The 22317-nt window shown below is 48.4% G+C and overlaps 1 protein-coding gene across 1 annotated transcript in view; it reads left to right on the top strand.

Annotated features, from left to right (window-relative positions):
- Nucleotides 1-22317, top strand: part of LOC129861852 (growth arrest-specific protein 2-like) — an 80007-nt gene that overhangs the window by 25386 nt on the left and 32304 nt on the right. Inside the window, exon 2 of the mRNA XM_055932992.1 lies at nt 13167-13330. Within this exon, the coding sequence (XP_055788967.1) occupies nt 13186-13330 (145 nt within the window). The 5' untranslated portion in view covers nt 13167-13185. The remainder of the gene's footprint in view (nt 1-13166; nt 13331-22317) is intronic.

Here is a 22317-nt window from a genome sequence, read left to right as displayed (position 1 = left end):
AGAGTTTTATTCTATTCACATCTAGTGTTGGTCCAGTCCCTCTCTTCTTCTCTCAACCATAATCCAATGCAGGAAAGACATGTTGTTTGGTTAGATGAACAGGATAGTAGAACGGGTAATAGATAGAGTATGGAGCCTCAGCTGTTGTTTGGTTAGAGCAGCAGGATAATCTGGAGGAGGGTGGTAAAATTTAACCAACAACAGGTTTGTGTGTGTCTGTCATGAGGAGGATAATAAAGAGGGTTGTGTACTACTGCTGCAGTACAGGCTTGTGTGTTGTCAGGAGGAACCAGTACAGGCTTGTGTGTTGTCAGGAGGAACCAGTACAGGCTTGTGTGTTGTCAGGAGGAACCAGTACAGGCTTGTGTGTTGTCAGGAGGAACCAGTACAGGCTTGTGTGTTGTCAAGAGGAACCAGTACAGGCTTGTGTGTTGTCAGGAGGAACCAGTACAGGCTTGTGTGTTGTCAAGAGGAACCAGTACAGGCTTGTGTGTTGTCAGGAGGAACCAGTACAGGCTTGTGTGTTGTCAGGAGGAACCAGTACAGGCTTGTGTGTTGTCAGGAGGAACCAGTACAGGCTTGTGTGTTGTCAGGAGGAACCAGTACAGGCTTGTGTGTTGTCAGGAGGAACCAGTACAGGCTTGTGTGTTGTCAGGGGGAACCAGTACAGGCTTGTGTGTTGTCAGGGGGAACCAGTACAGGCTTGTGTGTTGTCAGGGGGAACCAGTACAGGCTTGTGTGTTGTCAGGAGGAACCAGTACAGGCTTGTGTGTTGTCAGGAGGAACCAGTACAGGCTTGTGTGTTGTCAAGAGGAACCAGTACAGGCTTGTGTGTTGTCAGGAGGAACCAGTACAGGCTTGTGTGTTGTCAGGAGGAACCAGTACAGGCTTGTGTGTTGTCAGGAGGAACCAGTACAGGCTTGTGTGTTGTCAGGAGGAACCAGTACAGGCTTGTGTGTTGTCAGGGGGAACCAGTACAGGCTTGTGTGTTGTCAGGGGGAACCAGTACAGGCTTGTGTGTTGTCAGGGGGAACCAGTACAGGCTTGTGTGTTGTCAGGGGGAACCAGTACAGGCTTGTGTGTTGTCAGGAGGAACCAGTACAGGCTTGTGTGTTGTCAAGAGGAACCAGTACAGGCTTGTGTGTTGTCAGGAGGAACCAGTACAGGCTTGTGTGTTGTCAGGAGGAACCAGTACAGGCTTGTGTGTTGTCAGGAGGAACCAGTACAGGCTTGTGTGTTGTCAGGAGGAACCAGTACAGGCTTGTGTGTTGTCAGGGGGAACCAGTACAGGCTTGTGTGTTGTCAGGGGGAACCAGTACAGGCTTGTGTGTTGTCAGGGGGAACCAGTACAGGCTTGTGTGTTGTCAGGAGGAACCAGTACAGGCTTGTGTGTTGTCAAGAGGAACCAGTACAGGCTTGTGTGTTGTCAGGAGGAACCAGTACAGGCTTGTGTGTTGTCAAGAGGAACCAGTACAGGCTTGTGTGTTGTCAGGAGGAACCAGTACAGGCTTGTGTGTTGTCAGGAGGAACCAGTACAGGCTTGTGTGTTGTCAGGAGGAACCAGTACAGGCTTGTGTGTTGTCAGGAGGAACCAGTACAGGCTTGTGTGTTGTCAGGAGGAACCAGTACAGGCTTGTGTGTTGTCAGGGGGAACCAGTACAGGCTTGTGTGTTGTCAGGGGGAACCAGTACAGGCTTGTGTGTTGTCAGGGGGAACCAGTACAGGCTTGTGTGTTGTCAGGAGGAACCAGTACAGGCTTGTGTGTTGTCAGGAGGAACCAGTACAGGCTTGTGTGTTGTCAAGAGGAACCAGTACAGGCTTGTGTGTTGTCAGGAGGAACCAGTACAGGCTTGTGTGTTGTCAGGAGGAACCAGTACAGGCTTGTGTGTTGTCAGGAGGAACCAGTACAGGCTTGTGTGTTGTCAGGAGGAACCAGTACAGGCTTGTGTGTTGTCAGGGGGAACCAGTACAGGCTTGTGTGTTGTCAGGGGGAACCAGTACAGGCTTGTGTGTTGTCAGGGGGAACCAGTACAGGCTTGTGTGTTGTCAGGGGGAACCAGTACAGGCTTGTGTGTTGTCAGGAGGAACCAGTACAGGCTTGTGTGTTGTCAAGAGGAACCAGTACAGGCTTGTGTGTTGTCAGGAGGAACCAGTACAGGCTTGTGTGTTGTCAGGAGGAACCAGTACAGGCTTGTGTGTTGTCAGGAGGAACCAGTACAGGCTTGTGTGTTGTCAGGAGGAACCAGTACAGGCTTGTGTGTTGTCAGGGGGAACCAGTACAGGCTTGTGTGTTGTCAGGGGGAACCAGTACAGGCTTGTGTGTTGTCAGGGGGAACCAGTACAGGCTTGTGTGTTGTCAGGAGGAACCAGTACAGGCTTGTGTGTTGTCAGGAGGAACCAGTACAGGCTTGTGTGTTGTCAGGAGGAACCAGTACAGGCTTGTGTGTTGTCAGGAGGAACCAGTACAGGCTTGTGTGTTGTCAGGAGGAACCAGTACAGGCTTGTGTGTTGTCAGGAGGAACCAGTACAGGCTTGTGTGTTGTCAGGAGGAACCAGTACAGGCTTGTGTGTTGTCAGGAGGAACCAGTACAGGCTTGTGTGTTGTCAGGAGGAACCAGTACAGGCTTGTGTGTTGTCAGGAGGAACCAGTACAGGCTTGTGTGTTGTCAGTGGGAACCAGTACAGGCTTGTGTGTTGTCAGGGGGAACCAGTACAGGCTTGTGTGTTGTCAGGAGGAACCAGTACAGGCTTGTGTGTTGTCAAGAGGAACCAGTACAGGCTTGTGTGTTGTCAGGAGGAACCAGTACAGGCTTGTGTGTTGTCAGGAAGAACCAGTACAGGCTTGTGTGTTGTCAGGAGGAACCAGTACAGGCTTGTGTGTTGTCAGGAGGAACCAGTACAGGCTTGTGTGTTGTCAGGAGGAACCAGTACAGGCTTGTGTGTTGTCAGGAGGAACCAGTACAGGCTTGTGTGTTGTCAGGAGGAACCAGTACAGGCTTGTGTGTTGTCAGGAGGAACCAGTACAGGCTTGTGTGTTGTCAGGGGGAACCAGTACAGGCTTGTGTGTTGTCAGGGGGAACCAGTACAGGCTTGTGTGTTGTCAGGAGGAACCAGTACAGGCTTGTGTGTTGTCAAGAGGAACCAGTACAGGCTTGTGTGTTGTCAGGAGGAACCAGTACAGGCTTGTGTGTTGTCAGGAAGAACCAGTACAGGCTTGTGTGTTGTCAGGAGGAACCAGTACAGGCTTGTGTGTTGTCAGGAGGAACCAGTACAGGCTTGTGTGTTGTCAGGAGGAACCAGTACAGGCTTGTGTGTTGTCAGGAGGAACCAGTACAGGCTTGTGTGTTGTCAGGGGGAACCAGTACAGGCTTGTGTGTTGTCAGGGGGAACCAGTACAGGCTTGTGTGTTGTCAGGAGGAACCAGGGGGAGTGATAGTGTTCCAGCATGCTCTATTCTCACACGTGTTTTCCAGAGGGCTCAGTGTGACAGGCTGGAATTGTGAGCCACATAAATATTAGAGCCTCTGTAATGGGCTGTATCAGGAGCCATTCTAATGGGCTGTCTCACTAGCCACTATAATGGGCTGTCTCAGGAGCCATTCTAATGGGCTGTATCATGAGCCACTCTAATGGGCTGTATCATGAGCCACTCTAATGGGCTGTATCATGAGCCACTCTCATGGGCTGTATCATGAGTCATTCTAATGGGCTGTATCATGAGCCATTCTAGTGGGCTGTATCATGAGCCACTCTAATGGGCTGTATCATGAGCCATTCTAATGGGCTGTATCATGAGCCATTCTAATGGGCTGTATCATGAGCCATTCTAGTGGGCTGTATCATGAGCCACTCTAATGGGCTGTATCATGAGCCACTCTAGTGGGCTGTATCATGAGCCATTCTAATGGGCTGTATCATGAGCCACTCTAATGGGCTGTATCATGAGCCACTCTAGTGGGCTGTATCATGAGCCATTCTAATGGGCTGTATCATGAGCCACTCTAGTGGGCTGTATCATGAGCCATTCTAATGGGCTGTATCATGAGCCACTCTCATGGGCTGTATCAGGAGCCATTCTAATGGGCTGTATCATGAGCCACTCTCATGAACTGTATCAGGAGCCATTCTAATGGTCTTTATCATGAGCAATTCTAATGGGCTGTATCATGAGTCATTCTAATGGGCTGTATCAGGAGCCGTTCTAATGGGCTGTATCATGAGTCATTCTAATGGGCTGTATCATGAGCCATTCTAATGAGCTGTATCATGAACCATTCTAATGAGCTGTATCATGAGCCATTCTAATGGGCTGTATCATGAGCCACTCTAATGGGCTGTATCATGAGCCACTCTAATGGGCTGTCTCATTGAGAAAAGTCAAGAAGTCTGTCTGCGTTTAAGTCTTGTGTGGAGCATGTCTTTAACCTATGTGGTAATGGGAACAGTCGACAGCTTCCTTGTGATGTCACTATCCTGTGCTTAGCGAATGGTCAATTGTGCCTTTCCCGGGATGAATGTCCACATTGTAAAACCCAATGTACCTGCCCGGGATGAATGTCCACATTGTAAAACCCAATGTAAAAGTCCCAAATTTGCAAAACCTGTCTATCTAGCAGTCCAGGTCTGCCTCAGAATAGATTCTTTGCATATTGTTATTATAATTTTCACATCCTGTTAGTGACACGGTGGGTCACACACTGAATGCATAAGACCTGCTATACCCCAAGCTCCTCTCTGAGAAAATAAACTCTGCACGGAGTTGGCTGTTGATGACACTCTGTTGGTCGTTATAGCCTATACATCTGGCTTCCAGTTGGTCGTTCGGTCGGACGGTCTGTCAATCTATCAGCCCCAACGGAAACCCTTTTCGCGGTAATGTATCAGACTTATTGAGATAACATGAGGAGTAAAAAACATAAACGATTACTACATTTTTTTTTTGTTGCAGTCCTCTCTGTTAAACTATGAATGGCTGGCAAGGAATACTATTGAGAAAGAGTCGGGTAGTCTTTCATTTACCCGCTGCGGCTACGCCATCCAGCATACAGACAATATAACGGCCAAATACCCTGCCAATTTACTGCCAAAAAAAGTATTGCTCCTCTGTGATGTGGGTTGGTGGGAAGGAGTGATGTGGCGTTGATGTTGGGGTGGGGTAGGGGTGGTGGTGTTGGTGGTGGTGGGGGTGGGTATTTGGTATTTTATTAGGATCTCCATTAGCTGTTACAAAAGCAGCAGCTACTCTTCCTGGGGTTCCACACAAAACATGAAACATAATACAGAATGACATCATACAGAACATTAATAGACAAAAACAGCTCAAGGACAGAACTACATACATTTATAAAGGCCCACGTAGCCTCCATATCAATACATACACACAAACTATCCAGGTCAAATAGGGGAGAGGAGTTTTACCGAGAGGTGTTGCTTTATCTGTTTATTGAAACCAGGTTTGCTGTTTATTTGAGCAACATGAGACGGAAGGAAGTTCCGTGCAATAAGGGCTCTATATAATACTGTACGCTTTCTTGAATTTGTTCTGGATTTGGTGACTGTGAAAAGACCCCTGGTGGCATGTCTGGTGGGGTAAGTGTGTGTGTGTCAGAGCTGTGTGTAGGTTGACTATGCAAACTATTTGGGATTTTCAACACATTAATGTTTCTTATAAAAAGAAGAAGTGACAGTCAGTCTCTCCTCAACTCTTAGCCAAGAGAGACTGGCTGCATAGTATTTATATCAGCCCTCTGATTACACTGAAGAGCAAGACGTGCCGCTCTGTTCTGGGCCAGTTGCAGCTTAACTAGGTCTTTCTTTGTAGCACTGGACCACACGTCCGGACAATAATCAAGATAAGATGAAACTAGAGCCTGCAGGACTTGCTTTTTGGAGTGGGGTGTCAAAAAATCAGAGCATCTCATTGTTATGGACAGACGTCTCCCCATCTTTACAACCATTGAATCTATACGTTTGACCATGACAGTTTACAATCTAAGGTAATGTAATTTAGTCTCCTCAACTTGTTCAACAGCCACACCATTCATTACCAGATTCAGCGGCAGTGTAGAACTTAAGGAATGATTTGAACCAAATACAATGCTCTTAGTTGTAGAGATGTTCAGGACCAGTTTATTACTGGCCACCCATTCCAAAACAGACAGCAGCTCTTTGTTAAGGGTAAAGATATGACAGATAGGAGTGGCTATAGAGTCAGCTACCATCCTCAGTAGCTTTCCATCTAAGTTGTCAACGCCAGGAGGTTTGTCATTATTGATCGTCAACAATAATTTTTCCACCTTTCCCACCTCTAACTTTACAAAATTCAAACTTGCCCTGCTTTCCTTTTATTATTTGTTTTTTTATGCATGAATATTTTATTTATTTATTTAACTAAGCAAATCAGTTAAGAACAAATTCTTATTTTCAATGACGGCCTAGGAACAGTGGGTTAACTGCCTTGTTCAGGGGCAGATTTTTACCTTGTCAGCTCGGGGATTTGTTCTTGCAACCTTTCGGTTACTGGTCTAACACTCTAACCACTAGGCTACCTGCCGCCCCTCCACTCTAACCACTAGGCTACCTGCTGCCCCTCCACTCTAACCACTAGGCTACCTGCTGCCCCTCCTCTCTAACCACTAGGCTACCCTGCCGCCTCTCCACTCTAACATTTACATTTACATTTAAGTCATTTAGCAGACGCTCTTATCCAGAGCGACTTACAAATTGGTGCATTCACCTTAAGATATCCAGTGGAACAGCCTCTGACCACTAGGCTACCTGCTGCCCCTCCACTCTAACCACTAGGCTACCTGCCGCCCCTCCGCTCTAACCACTAGGCTACCTGCTGACCCTCCTCTCTAACCACTAGGCTACCTGCTGCCCATCCTCTCTAACCACTAGGCTACCTGCTGCCCCTCCACTCCAACCACTAGGCTACCTGACACCCCTCCACTCTAACCACTAGGCTACCTGCCGCCCCTCCACTCTAACCACTAGGCTACCTGCCGCCCCTCCACTCTAACCACTAGGCTACCTGCCGCCCCTCCACTCTAACCACTAGGCTACCTGCCGCCCCTCCACTCTAACCACTAGGCTACCTGCCGCCCCTCCACTCTAACCACTAGGCTACCTGCCGCCCCTCCACTCTAACTACTAGGCTACCTGCCATCGCTCCACTCTAACCACTAGGCTACCTGCCGCCCCTCCACTCTAACCACTAGGCTACCTGCCGCCCCTCCACTCTAACCACTAGGCTACCTGCCGCCCCTCCACTCTAACCACTAGGCTACCTGCCATCGCTCCACTCTAACCACTAGGCTACCTGCCGCACCTCCACTCTAACCACTAGGCTACCTGCCGCCCCTCCACTCTAACCACTAGGCTACCTGCCGCCCCTCCACTCTAACCACTAGGCTACCTGCCGCCCCTCCACTCTAACCACTAGGCTACCTGCCGCCCCTCCACTCTAACCACTAGGCTACCTGCTGCCCCTCCACTCTAACCACTAGGCTACCTGCCGCCCCTCCACTCTAACCACTAGGCTACCTGCCGCCCCTCCACTCTAACCACTAGGCTACCTGCCGCCCCTCCACTCTAACCACTAGGCTACCTGCTGCCCCTCCACTCTAACCAGTCTGCTACCTGCCCCCCACTCTCTAACCACTAGGCTACCTGCTGCCCCTCCACTCTAACCACTAGGCTACCTGCCGCCCCTACACTCTAACCACTAGGCTACCTGCCGCCCCTCCACTCTAACCACTAGGCTACCTGCCGCCCCTCCACTCTAACCACTAGGCTACCTGCCGCCCCTCCACTCTAACCACTAGGCTACCTGCCGCCCCTCCACTCTAACCACTAGGCTACCTGCTGCCCCTCCACTCTAACCACTAGGCTACCTGCCGCCACTCCACTCTAACCACTAGGCTACCTGCTGCCCCTCCACTCTAACCACTAGGCTACCTGCTGCCCCTCCACTCTAACCACTAGGCTACCTGCCGCCCCTCCACTCTAACCACGAGGCTACCTGCCGCCCCTCCACTCTAACCACTAGGCTACCTGCTGCCCCTCCACTCTAACCACTAGGCTACCTGCCGCACCAAATATAAATATAATTGCTCACTGTTTGTTGTGGGCATTTCCTGTTTAAGTTTGCCCACTTTGCCAATGAAATAATCATTAAAATAATTGACAACATCAAATGATTTTGTGATGAATAAGCCATCTGATTCGATGAAAGAGGGAGTTGAATTTGTCTTTCTGCCCATAATTTCATTTAAAGTACAATTTTTTTTCTTTCCATCATTCTTCATATCATTGATCTTGGCTTCATAATACAGTTTCTTCTTCTTTTTGTTGAGTTTAGTCACATAATTTTGGGCTTGGGTTGTGATGGGGGGCTCTGGGTTGGGATAGTGTTCTGGGTTGGGATAGTGTTGTGGTGGGGGCTCTGGGTTGGGATAGTGTTGTGGTGGGGGCTCTGGGTTGGGATAGTGTTGTGGTGGGGGCTCTGGGTTGGGATAGTGTTGTGGTGGGGGCTCTGGGTTGGGATAGTGTTGTGGTGGGGGCTCTGGGTTGGGATAGTGTGGTGGTGGGGGCTCTGGGTTGGGATAGTGTTGTGGGGGGGGGCTCTGGGTTGGGATAGTGTTGTGGTGGGGGCTCTGGGTTGGGATAGTGTTGTGGTGGGGGCTCTGGGTTGGGATAGTGTTGTGGTGGGGGCTCTGGGTTGGGATAGTGTTGTGGTGGGGGCTCTGGGTTGGGATAGTGTTGTGGTGGGGGCTCTGGGTTGGGATAGTGTTGTGGTGGGGGCTCTGGGTTGGGATAGTGTTGTGGTGGGGGCTCTGGGTTGGGATAGTGTTGTGGTGGGGGCTCTGGGTTGGGATAGTGTTGTGGGGGGGGGGCTCTGGGTTGGGATAGTGTTGTGGTGGGGGCTCTGGGTTGGGATAGTGTTGTGGGGGGGGCTCTGGGTTGGGATAGTGTTGTGGGGGGGGGCTCTGGGTTGGGATAGTGTTGTGGTGGGGGCTCTGGGTTGGGATAGTGTTGTGGGGGGGGCTCTGGGTTGGGATAGTGTTGTGGTGGGGGCTCTGGGTTGGGATAGTGTTGTGGTGGGGGCTCTGGGTTGGGATAGTGTTGTGGTGGGGGCTCTGGGTTGGGATAGTGTGGTGGTGGGGGCTCTGGGTTGGGATAGTGTTGTGGTGGGGGCTCTGGGTTGGGATAGTGTTGTGGTGGGGGGCTCTGGGTTGGGATAGTGTTGGGATAGTGTTGTGGTGGGGGCTCTGGGTTGGGATAGTGTTGTGGTGGGGGCTCTGGGTTGGGATAGTGTTGTGGTGGGGCCCCGGGGTGGGATAGTGTTGTGGTGGGGGCTCTGGGTTGGGATAGTGTTGTGGTGGGGGCTCTGGGTTGGGATAGTGTTGTGGTGGGGGCTCTGGGTTGGGATAGTGTGGTGGTGGGGGCTCTGGGTTGGGATAGTGTTGTGGGGGGGGGCTCTGGGTTGGGATAGTGTTGTGGGTTGGGATAGTGTTGTGGTGGGGGGGCTCTGGGTTGGGATAGTGTTGTGGTGGGGGCTCTGGGTTGGGATAGTGTTGTGGGGGGGGGCTCTGGGTTGGGATAGTGTTGTGGTGGGGGCTCTGGGTTGGGATAGTGTTGTGGGGGGGGCTCTGGGTTGGGATAGTGTTGTGGTGGGGGCTCTGGGTTGGGATAGTGTTGTGGTGGGGGCTCTGGGTTGGGATAGTGTTGTGGTGGGGGCTCTGGGTTGGGATAGTGTGGTGGTGGGGGCTCTGGGTTGGGATAGTGTTGTGGTGGGGGCTCTGGGTTGGGATAGTGTTGTGGTGGGGGGCTCTGGGTTGGGATAGTGTTGGGAGAGTGTTGTGGTGGGGGCTCTGGGTTGGGATAGTGTTGTGGTGGGGGCTCTGGGTTGGGATAGTGTTGTGGTGGGGGCCCCGGGGTGGGGATAGTGTTGTGGTGGGGGCCCCGGTGTGGGGATAGTGTTGTGGTGGGGGCTCTGGGTTGGGATAGTGTTGTGGTGGGGGCTCTGGGTTGGGATAGTGTGGTGGTGGGGGCTCTGGGTTGGGATAGTGTTGTGGTGGTGGGGGCTCTGGGTTGGGATAGTGTTGTGGTGGGTGCTCTGGGTTGGGATAGTGTTGTGGTGGGGGGCTCTGGGTTGGGATAGTGTTGTGGTGGTGGGGGCTCTGGGTTGGGATAGTGTTGTGGTGGGGGCTCTGGGTTGGGATAGTGTGGTGGTGGGGGGCTCTGGGTTGGGATAGTGTTGTGGTGGGGGCTCTGGGTTGGGATAGTGTTGTGGTGGGGGCCCCGGGGTGGGGATAGTGTTGTGGTGGGGGCTCTGGGTTGGGATAGTGTTGTGGTGGGGGGCTCTGGGTTGGGATAGTGTTGTGGTGGGGGGCTCTGGGTTGGGATAGTGTTGTGGTGGGGGCTCTGGGTTGGGATAGTGTTGTGGTGGGGGCTCTGTGTTTGGATAGTGTTGTGGGGGGGCTCTGGGTTGGGATAGTGTTGTGGTGGGGGCTCTGGGTTGGGATAGTGTTGTGGTGGGGGGCACTGTGTTGGGATAGTGTTGTGGGGGGGCTCTGGGTTGGGATAGTGTTGTGGTGGGGCTCTGGGTTGGGATAGTGTTGGGATAGTGTTGTGGTGGGGGCTCTGGGTTGGGATAGTGTTGTGGGGGGGGGGGCTCTGGGTTGGGATAGTGTTGTGGGGCGGGCTCTGGGTTGGGATAGTGTTGTGGTGGGGGCTCTGGGTTGGGATAGTGTTGTGGTGGGGGCTCTGGGTTGGGATAGTGTTGTGGTGGGGGCTCTGGGTTGGGATAGTGTTGTGGTGGGGGCTCTGGGTTGGGATAGTGTTGTGGTAGGGGCTCTGGGTTGGGATAGTGTTGGGCTTGGAGTGTGGTGTGGTAACAATGAAAAAGAGTGGGAATAAACTGACAACTGGAGAGCTGCTGTTTCAGGTTTCACTGTAGCTACATAACACCGATATCGTCATCTAGCCTCTCCTTTCTTCTCTGTTGGTCTGCTACAGTAGATAGAAGTCCTACTGTCCTGTGTTGGCTGCTGTATGAAACAGACTAGTGTTCTAGGTGGGATATAATGATGGGAATAGGAACTGGCCTGTCAGGGTTACTGAGAATGTTCTGTGTCATTAGAACCACTGTAAACCACACCAGGGGCCAAGACAAGGGCCCATATTCACATAGCGTCTAGGATCAGGTCCCTCCTGTTAATATAATCTCATTATGATCTGAAACTGATCCTAGACCAACACAGCCAGAACATTAGATTCTATGTGAAGTGTAAATCACACCAGAGAAATATCAGGACATTTGTGGGGTGGGATTATATCTGAAAATTATTTTTTTTAAATTATGAATATCCCTAGCTGCAACAGAATACAATCTTAGATACTATTTTATGTCTTTGTGTCCCGTATGAAGGAAGTTAGAGGTCGTTTCACAAGCCAATGCTAACTAGTGTTAGCACAATGACTGGAAGTCTACAGGAACAGTTAGCATACTAGCTAACGACTCTGAGGAAGAAGATAAATGACTTCATTGCCAAAATCTCAAACTATCCCTTTAATATGGAGGAAATAACAGTCATCGGAGATAATTAAACGATTTTTTTCTGTATAGAAAATTCTTAAGGCGGGTCGTCTAAGTGGTAATTTTCAGGATGGAAAATCGGTTTCAGTGTCAACTTAAACGACCAAAACTAGATAGAAAGTGTGCAGAAAAGGTATTGACCTATATTTTCTTTTATAAAACAGTCTTTGAGAACTAACAATCAAATAAAAACTAGACTGTCTGGGTGAATCAAACATTCCCAAAACCAGGCATGTCCGTTGATTTAGTTATAATGTTTGAGCAGAGGAAGCCAAGGAAAAAATGTGTAGAATTGATGGAAATGAACTTTAAACTGCAAAATTGTCTCTTAGCTCCATGCCAAACTCTGTAGAATTGATGGAAATTAACTTAGAAACTGCAAAATGTTCTCTAAGCGACCCAAGATACCGTTCTAGCTAATAGACTGTTAGTTCTCACTTCCACTGAACGGTGGGGAGGTCAAAATAATGTAACTGTCTATCAAATCTTTACATTTTAAAATGTTGATTTACTTCTACTTGTTTGTTGTGACTGTCCGACCCTCTCCTCTCTCAGGGCCAGTGATTGTTGTGAATGTCCGACCCTCTCCTCTCTCAGGGCCAGTGTTTGTTGTGACTGTCCGACCCTCTCCTCTCTCAAGGCCAGTGTTTGTTGTGACTCTCCGACCCTCTCCTCTCTCAAGGCCAGTGTTTGTTGTGACTGGCCGACCCTCTCCTCTATCAGGGCCAGTGTTTGTTGTGACAGTCCGACCCTCTCCTCTCTCAGGGCCAGTGTTTGTTGTGACTGTCCGACCCTCTCCTCTCTCAGGGCCAGTGTTTGTTGTGACTGTCCGACCCTCTCCTCTCTCAAGGCCAGTGTTTGTTGTGACTCTCCGACCCTCTCCTCTCTCAAGGCCAGTGTTTGTTGTGACTCTCCGACCCTCTCCTCTCTCAAGGCCAGTGTTTGTTGTGACTGTCCGACCCTCTCCTCTCTCAAGGCCAGTGTTTGTTGTGACTGGCCGACCCTCTCCTCTCTCAGGGCCAGTGTTTGTTGTGACAGTCCGACCCTCTCCTCTCTCAGGGCCAGTGTTTGTTGTGACTGTCCGACCCTCTCCTCTCTCAGGGCCAGTGTTTGTTGTGACTGTCCGACCCTCTCCTCTCTCAAGGCCAGTGTTTGTTGTGACTGTCCGACCCTCTCCTCTCTCAAGGCCAGTGTTTGTTGTGACTCTCCGACCCTCTCCTCTCTCAAGGCCAGTGTTTGTTGTGACTGTCCGACCCTCTCCTCTCTCAAGGCCAGTGTTTGTTGTGACTCTCCGACCCTCTCCTCTCTCAGGGCCAGTGTTTATTGTGACTGTCCGACCCTCTCCTCTCTCAAGGCCAGTGTTTGTTGTGACTGTCCGACCCTCTCCTCTCTCAGGGCCAGTGTTTGTTGTGACTGTCCGACCCTCTCCTCTCTCAGGGCCAGTGTTTGTTGTGACAGTCCGACCCTCTCCTCTCTCAGGGCCAGTGTTTGTTGTGACAGTCCGACCCTCTCCTCTCTCAAGGCCAGTGTTTGTTGTGACTGTCCGACCCTCTCCTCTCTCAAGGTGACGGGAGAGACCCACCATGTGCAGCTCTCTGAGTCCCAAGCAGCCGATTGGCCCAGGCCTGACGGATATGCAGCAGTACAGCCAATGGCTGGCCAGCCGCCACGAAGCCAGCCTTTTACCAATGAAGGAAGACCTGGCCCTATGGCTAACCAGCATGCTGGGTAAGTTCTATATGATGTATAGAATATATACACATTCATATATAGATTCATATATTTGTGAATCTTACAGTATGTATGTGTTTGGGTCTACTGCTCATGATGGACAACATGTGGCTCAACAACATGCTCAATGCAGCTCTGGAAATGGCCTTGATGTGGCTGGCTGTCATCAACACACGATCTGTTTACATCTCTCCGTGTAGCAGATGTATAAGAACATTTGTTCTGAGTTTGGTTCCTCTAAAGGTTTCATTCTGCCAGGGAGTTTTTCCTTGCCACTTTACTTCTGCTTGCTCTTTGGGATCCAGGCTGGGTTACTGAGGCGTGTTCTCTTTGGGATCCAGGCTGGGTTACTGAGGCGTGGTCTCTTTGGGATCCAGGCTGGGTTACTGAGGCGTGGTCTCTTTGGGATCCAGGCTGGGTTACTGAGGCATGTTCTCTTTGGGATCCAGGCTGGGTTACTGAGGCATGGTCTCTTTGGGATCCAGGCTGGGTTACTGAGGCGTGGTCTCTTTGGGATCCAGGCTGGGTTACTGAGGCATGGTCTCTTTGGGATCCAGGCTGGGTTACTGAGGCGTGGTCTCTTTGGGATCCAGGCTGGGTTACTGAGGCATGTTCTCTTTGGGATCCAGGCTGGGTTACTGAGGCATGGTCTCTTTGGGATCCAGGCTGGGTTACTGAGGCGTGGTCTCTTTGGGATCCAGGCTGGGTTACTGAGGCATGTTCTCTTTGGGATCCAGGCTGGGTTACTGAGGCATGGTCTCTTTGGGATCCAGGCTGGGTTACTGAGGCATGGTCTCTTTGGGATCCAGGCTGGGGTACTGAGGCATTATATCTAATAAACATGTGTGTTGTGCTAAGTAAAGGTAAACCTGTTTGTAAAAATACAACAGCCAAACCAGTCTGCAGGCTGTTTCAGTCATGGGGTTGTAACTGTGACTGATCGTAGTTCAGGAAGCAATGTGATGTCGCTGTGTCTGATTTGCAAAGCTGTCCAAAGCATATCCCGTTCAACAAACAATAATCTAACTGTGTTACACCACATTGTGTACACCTTAAACACAGGTGATGGCCTATTGTTTGCTGTTAGTTAGTTAATGTGCAGATACTTTTGTAGCCTTATCAGCTTCAGCCATTATTCACTATTTCCTTTAATTTGAAGGGATTCTCAAGGGACATTATCCTGTTGATCTGAAGGTCATTACCAATCAATCGTTAATGAGTCTGGAATGGAGATTGTGTCCAGGAGCGGACTGGGACCAGAAATCGGCCCTGGCATTTCTAACACATCAGTCCATTTTTTTTCTTTCTTTGAGGCCCTCATTATTAGCCAGATAATAATAATTAGACAGGCCCACTGGGCTTAAAATGGACCAGCCCTTCTAGCATTTCGGCCAGTACGCCCCTGAGTGTGTCACACACACCTTGCAACCTTCTCCTAATTGAATAATGGCTATTATTAGCCTCTTGATTTTTCAACACTTCCTATTCCAGGAAGTGCTTCAAATCAGCATATTACGTTTGATCCTATCCGACCCTATATTGACACTCTCTTCCTATCTGTGTCAGTCCCTATCTGTTAGAAGTGTGCGCGTGTGCATTCTCAGTCCCCATCTGTTAGCATAGGGTAGCCAGCTGAGCTGAGATATGAGGTTTGGCCTCTGATGTGGTCTGGTTAGTTTCGGGGGGGGGGGGGGGGGGGACTATATAGGAAACAGATACATCACACGGTTTATCTGGCCTCGTGCTCCCGAACCAGTTTGCAAATAATCAGCTACTGATGATGATATCTTTCTTCATGATTCAATACAGAATGTTCATCTCTTCATGTTCATCAGAATACAGAATGTTCATCTCTTCATGTTCATCAGAATGCAGAATGTTCATCTCTTCATGTTCATCAGAATGCAGAATGTTCATCTCTTCATGTTCATCAGAATACAGAATGTTCATCTCTTCATGTTCATCAGAATACAGAATGTTCATCTCTTCATGTTCATCAGAATACAGAATGTTCATCTCTTCATGTTCATCAGAATACAGAATGTTCATCTCTTCATGTTCATCAGAATGCAGAATGTTCATCTGTTCATGTTCATCAGAATACAGAATGTTCATCTCTTCATGTTCATCAGAATACAGAATGTTCATCTCTTCATGTTCATCAGAATGCAGAATGTTCATCTGTTCATCAGAATGCAGAATGTTCATCTGTTCATGTTCATCAGAATACAGAATGTTCATCTCTTCATGTTCATCAGAATACAGAATGTTCATCTCTTCATGTTCATCAGAATGCAGAATGTTCATCTGTTCATCAGAATGCAGAATGTTCATCTGTTCATGTTCATCAGAATACAGAATGTTCATCTCTTCATGTTCATCAGAATGCAGAATGTTCATCTCTTCATGTTCATCAGAATGCAGAATGTTCATCTCTTCATGTTCATCAGAATACAGAATGTTCATCTCTTCATGTTCATCAGAATGCAGAATGTTCATCTCTTCATGTTCATCAGAATGCAGAATGTTCATCTCTTCATGTTCATCAGAATGCAGAATGTTCATCTCTTCATGTTCATCAGAATGCAGAATGTTCATCTCTTCATGTTCATCAGAATGCAGAATGTTCATCTGTTCATGTTCATCAGAATGCAGAATGTTCATCTGTTCATGTTCATCAGAATACAGAATGTTCATCTCTTCATGTTCATCAGAATGCAGAATGTTCATCTCTTCATGTTCATCAGAATGCAGAATGTTCATCTCTTCATGTTCATCAGAATACAGAATGTTCATCTCTTCAGGTTCATCAGAATGCAGAATGTTCATCTCTTCATGTTCATCAGAATGCAGAATGTTCATCTCTTCAGGTTCATCAGAATGCAGAATGTTCATCTGTTCATCAGAATACAGAATGTTCATCTGTTCATGTTCATCAGAATGCAGAATGTTCATCTCTTCAGGTTCATCAGAATGCAGAATGTTCCTCTGTTCATCAGAATACAGAATGTTCCTCTGTTCATGTTCATCAGAATGCAGAATGTTCATCTCTTCATGTTCATCAGAATGCAGAATGTTCATCTCTTCATGTTCATCAGAATGCAGAATGTTCATCTCTTCATGTTCATCAGAATGCAGAATGTTCATCTCTTCATGTTCATCAGAATACAGAATGTTCATCTCTTCAGGTTCATCAGAATGCAGAATGTTCATCTGTTCATCAGAATACAGAATGTTCATCTCTTCATGTTCATCAGAATGCAGAATGTTCCTCTGTTCATGTTCATCAGAATGCAGAATGTTCATCTGTTCATGTTCATCAGAATGCAGAATGTTCATCTGTTCATCAGAATGCAGAATGTTCCTCTGTTCATCAGAATACAGAATGTTCATCTGTTCATGTTCATCAGAATGCAGAATGTTCATCTCTTCATGTTCATCAGAATGCAGAATGTTCCTCTGTTCATGTTCATCAGAATGCAGAATGTTCATCTGTTCATGTTCATCAGAATGCAGAATGTTCATCTGTTCATGTTCATCAGAATACAGAATGTTCATCTCTTCATGTTCATCAGAATACAGAATGTTCATCTGTTCATGTTCATCAGAATGCAGAATGTTCATCTCTTCATGTTCATCAGAATGCAGAATGTTCCTCTGTTCATGTTCATCAGAATGCAGAATGTTCATCTGTTCATGTTCATCAGAATGCAGAATGTTCATCTCTTCAGGTTCATCAGAATACAGAATGTTCATCTCTTCATGTTCATCAGAATACAGAATGTTCATCTCTTCAGGTTCATCAGAATGCAGAATGTTCATCTCTTCAGGTTCATCAGAATACAGAATGTTCATCTCTTCAGGTTCATCAGAATGCAGAATGTTCATCTCCTGTCTAGATTTGACAGATCAAATCAAATCAAGTTTATTTTATATAGCCCTTCGTACATAAGCTAATATCTCGAAGTGCTGTACAGAAACCCAACCTAAAACTCCAAACAGCAAGCAATGCAGGTGTAGAAGCACGGTGGCTAGGAAAAACTCCCTAGAAAGGCCAAAACCTAGGAAGAAACCTAGAGGAACCAGGCTATGAGGGGTGGCCAGTCATCTTCTGGCTGTGTCGGGTGGAGATTATAACAGAACATGGCCAAGATGTTCAAAATGTTCATAAATGACCAGCATGGTCAAATAATAATCAGGAGTAAATTACATGGAAAAGATATCCCCCCCCCCCCCTACCCCACATTAGTATGACATTGGTTAAAGCATCATATCTAAACCAATTCCAATGAAAATTCACAAACCTGATCAACCTGATCGGAGAGACACAATACACTCCTGACGTCATGAGCCGCGCGGCCTTTACCGTGAACAACATACCGGATTTTTAACAGGGTCGTTAGCAATTTAGTTTTCACAGTATTTTCTGCAGCCTACCTACCTAGCTCAAATTGTAGACATCAGATTAAAACGAGACTATAGTGTCCATAAAGTGATTCTTGTGAAGTACAGGAGGACCGAACACGCCCCCATTCACATCGACGGGGTTGTAGTGGAGCGGGTCGAGAGTTTCAAGTTCCTTGGTGTCCACACCACCAACAAACTATCATTTATTTCAACTTTATTTAACCAGGTAGGCAAGTTGAGAACAAGTTCTCATTTACAATTGCGACATGGTCCAAACACACCAACAAAGCCGTGTAGAGGGCACGACAACGCCTTTGCCCCCTCAGGAGACTGAAAAGATTTGGCGTGGGTCCCCAGATCCTCAAACATTTCTAAAAACCTGTTTTTGTTTTCTCATTATAGGGTATTGTGATGTCATTATGGGGTATTGTGATGTCATTATGGGATATTGTGATGTCATTATGGGGTATTGTGATGTCATTATGGGGTATTGTGATGTCATTATGGGGTATTGTGTGTAGATTGATGAGGATTTGTATTAATTTAATCCCTTTTAGAATAAGACTTTAACGTAACAAAATGTGGAAAAATACATAAATACCTTATTTACATAAGTATTCAGACCCTTTGCTATGAGACTCGAAATTGAGCTCAGGTGCATCCAGATAGGATCATTGATCATCCTTGAGATGTCGCTACAACTTGATTGGAGTCCACCTGTGGAAAAATTATTTAACTATTCTTATTTACAATGACTGCCTACCAATGACTGCCTACCTGGACGGGACTCCCAATCACGAAATCGAACCAGGGACTGTAGTGAAGCCTCTTGCACTGGGACGCAGTGCCTTTAGAACACACTTTACCACAAAGACACTTGCAAGTGCACTAGTCCAATGTCCCTTTGATTATACCTGCACATCATGGTCCATCAGCAACCCCAAAAATCTAAGGAATAAGCTACAGACTAGAGTTTAATATTTTCCTGGTATTTTACAAATGTTCCATCCCCGAGAATAATCACTTTCCAGTCCAAACCAGAAGTATCGTTCTGAAGCATATTAATATGTCTGGATTTGATTAGAGCTTTTCAGTTTCACTGTATTGAAATTCAAATCTGATGCGGTACAAATCACTTATTTTTTTGTCGAGCACTTCCTCTAAGAGTATGAGTTAGGCTGTTTTGAGAAGGTTTGTCGAGCACTTCCTCTAAGAGTATGAGTTAGGCTGTTTTGAGAAGGTTTGTCGAGCACTTCCTCTAAGAGTATGAGTTAGGCTGTTTTGAGAAGGTTTGTCGAGCACTTCCTCTAAGAGTATGAGTTAGGCTGTTTTGAGAAGGTTTGTCGAGCACTTCCTCTAAGAGTATGAGTTAGGCTGTTTTGAGAAGGTTTGTCGAGCACTTCCTCTAAGAGTATGAGTTAGGCTGTTTTGAGAAGGTTTGAAATTCGATGGCAATCCTACACATTGATTGAAATACAATAGAGCAACTTAGGTCAAAGTAAGCTAAAGCTGTGTGCTGTAAAAAACCTTGGTATAGCATGGCTGGTAGGCATTGTGGTGCTCATGTGAATTTCCTTTCTTTTTCAGCTTCAGACCAATGCCTACAGACCAAAGCCTACTTCTCATTTAAAAGTTTTTTTTTGTTCTTAATCCTGTAGATATGTTTGAAAAAAGGCCTCAATAAACAAGACATGTAATATATGTACTTTAGCGCGGCAGGTAGCCTAGTGGTTAGAGGGTAGGGACGGCAGGTAGTCTAGTGGTTAGAGTGTAAGGACGGCAGGTAGCCTAGTGGTTAGAGGGTAGGGACGGCAGGTAACCTAGTGGTTAGAGGGTAGGGACGGCAGGTAGCCTAGTGGTTAGAGGGTAGGGACGGCAGGTAGCCTAGTGGTTAGAGGGTAGGGACGGCAGGTAGCCTAGTGGTTAGAGGGTAGGGACGGCAGGTAGCCTAGTGGTTAGAGGGTAGGGACGGCAGGTAGCCTAGTGGTTAGAGGGTAGGGACGGCAGGTAACCTAGTGGTTAGAGGGTAGGGACGGCAGGTAGCCTAGTGGTTAGAGGGTAGGGACGGCAGGTAACCTAGTGGTTAGAAGGTAGGGACGGCAGGTAGCCTAGTGGTTAGAGGGTAGGGACGGAAGGTAGCCTAGTGGTTAGAGGGTAGGGACGGCAGGTAGCCTAGTGGTTAGAGGGTAGGGGCGGCAGGTAGCCTAGTGGTTAGAGGGTAGGGGCGGCAGGTAGCCTAGTGGTTAGAGGGTAGGGACGGCAGGTAGCCTAGTGGTTAGAGGGTAGGGGCGGCAGGTAGCCTAGTGGTTAGAGGGTAGGGGCGGCAGGTAGCCTAGTGGTTAGAGGGTAGGGACGGCAGGTAGCCTAGTGGTTAGAGGGTAGGGGCGGCAGGTAGCCTAGTGGTTAGAGGGTAGGGACGGCAGGTAGTCTAGTGGTTAGAGTGTAGGGGCGGCAGGTAGTCTAGTGGTTAGAGTGTAGGGGCGGCAGGTAGCCTAGTGGTTAGAGTGTAGGGACGGCAGGTAGCCTAGTGGTTAGAGTGTAGGGACGGCAGGTAGCCTAGTGGTTAGAGGGTAGGGACGGCAGGTAGCCTAGTGGTTAGAGGGTAGGGACGGCAGGTAGCCTAGTGGTTAGAGGGTAGGGATGGCAGGTAGCCTAGTGGTTAGAGGGTAGGGACGGCAGGTAGCCTAGTGGTTAGAGGGTAGGGACGGCAGGTAGCCTAGTGGTTAGAGGGTAGGGACGGCAGGTAACCTAGTGGTTAGAGGGTAGGGACGGCAGGTAGCCTAGTGGTTAGAGTGTAGGGACGGCAGGTAACCTAGTGGTTAGAGGGTAGGGACGGCAGGTAGCCTAGTGGTGAGAGGGTACGGACGGCAGGTAACCTAGTGGTTAGATGGTAGGGGCGGAAGGTAGCCTAGTGGTTAGAGGGTAGGGACGGCAGGTAGCCTAGTGGTTAGAGGGTAGGGACGGCAGGTAGTCTAGTGGTTAGAGGGTAGGGACGGCAGGTAGCCTAGTGGTTAGAGTGGAGGGGTGTCAGGTAGTCTAGTGGTTAGATGGTAGGGGTGGCAGGTAGCCTAGTGGTTAGATGGTAGGGGTGGCAGGTAGCCTAGTGGTTAGATGGTAGGGGTGGCAGGTAGCCTAGTGGTTAGATGGTAGGGACGGCAGGTAGCCTAGTGGTTAGAGGGTAGGGACGGCAGGTAACCTAGTGGTTAGAGGGTAGGGACGGCAGGTAACCTAGTGGTTAGAGGGTAGGGACGGCAGGTAGCCTAGTGGTTAGAGGGTAGGGACGGCAGGTAGCCTAGTGGTTAGAGGGTAGGGACGGCAGGTAGCCTAGTGGTTAGAGGGTAGGGACGGCAGGTAGCCTAGTGGTTAGATGGTAGGGACGGCAGGTAACCTAGTGGTTAGAGCGTTGGGCCAGTAACCGAAAGGTTGCTGGATTGAATCCCAGAACTGACAAGGTAAAAATATGTCGTTCTGCCCCTGAACAAGGCAGTTAACCCACTGATCCCCCGGTAGGCCGTCATTGTAAATAAGAATTTCTTCTTATCTGACTTGCCTAGTTAAATAAAGGTTAAATTAAAAATGAAAATCTCAGATTTGCTTTGAAAGCAGCCATTCTCTTATGAGGGAGGAGACGGTAACACTTTCACATAACCCCCCTGCTTTATAACCCAGGTCATTAGCAAATAATTAACTAAATATTAACTCATTATTTATAATTATTTATAAATGTTTGTAAAACTAGTACATTATTAGTAAATATATTGATTTGTGAACATTTAACTAATATAGTTGCTAATAATGTACTAATCTTTTACAACATTTATAAATCATTTGTTAATAGTTTATTTATTTACTAATGATGTATGGTTTATAAAGGATAGTTAATAGAATGTGTTACTGCATGAGAATAGGGCAGGAATAAAGGGTATTTCCAAAAGTTCTCTCTCTCTTTCTATTTCTCTCTGTCTCTCTCTCCATCCTCTGGGATCAATTACAATATTTGGAACTCATTAAAACCCCTGAACCCACCCCCCCTCCTTCTCCTCCAGCCGCCTCCCCGCTCTACCAAACCCTAACCCCCCTCCTTCTCCTCCAGCCGCCCCCTCCCTCTACCAAACTCTAACCCCCCTCCTTCTCCTCCAGCCCCCTCCTCCCTCTACCAAACCCTAACCCCCCTCCTTCTCCTCCAGCCCCCTCCTCCCTCTACCAAACCCTAACCCCCCTCCTTCTCCTCCAGCCCCCTCCTCCCTCTACCAAACCCTAACCCCCCTCCTTCTCCTCCAGCCCCCTCCTCCCTCTACCAAACCCTAACCCCCCTCCTTCTCCTCCAGCCCCCTCCTCCCTCTACCAAACCCTAACCCCCCTCCTTCTCCTCCAGCCCCCTCCTCCCTCTACCAAACTCTTAACCCCCCCTCCTTCTCCTCCAGCCGCCTCCTCCCACTACAAAACCCTAACCCCCCTCCTTCTCCTCCAGCCCCCCCTCCCTCTACCAAACTCTTAACCCCCCCTCCTTCTCCTCCAGCCGCCTCCTCCCTCTACAAAACCCTAATCCCCCTCCTTCTCCTCCAGCCGCCTCCTCC

This window comes from Salvelinus fontinalis, chromosome 9 (assembly GCF_029448725.1).
Source record: "Salvelinus fontinalis isolate EN_2023a chromosome 9, ASM2944872v1, whole genome shotgun sequence".
NCBI classification, from domain to species: Eukaryota; Metazoa; Chordata; class Actinopteri; order Salmoniformes; family Salmonidae; genus Salvelinus; species Salvelinus fontinalis.
This window is presented reverse-complemented; position numbering and strand designations above follow the sequence as displayed.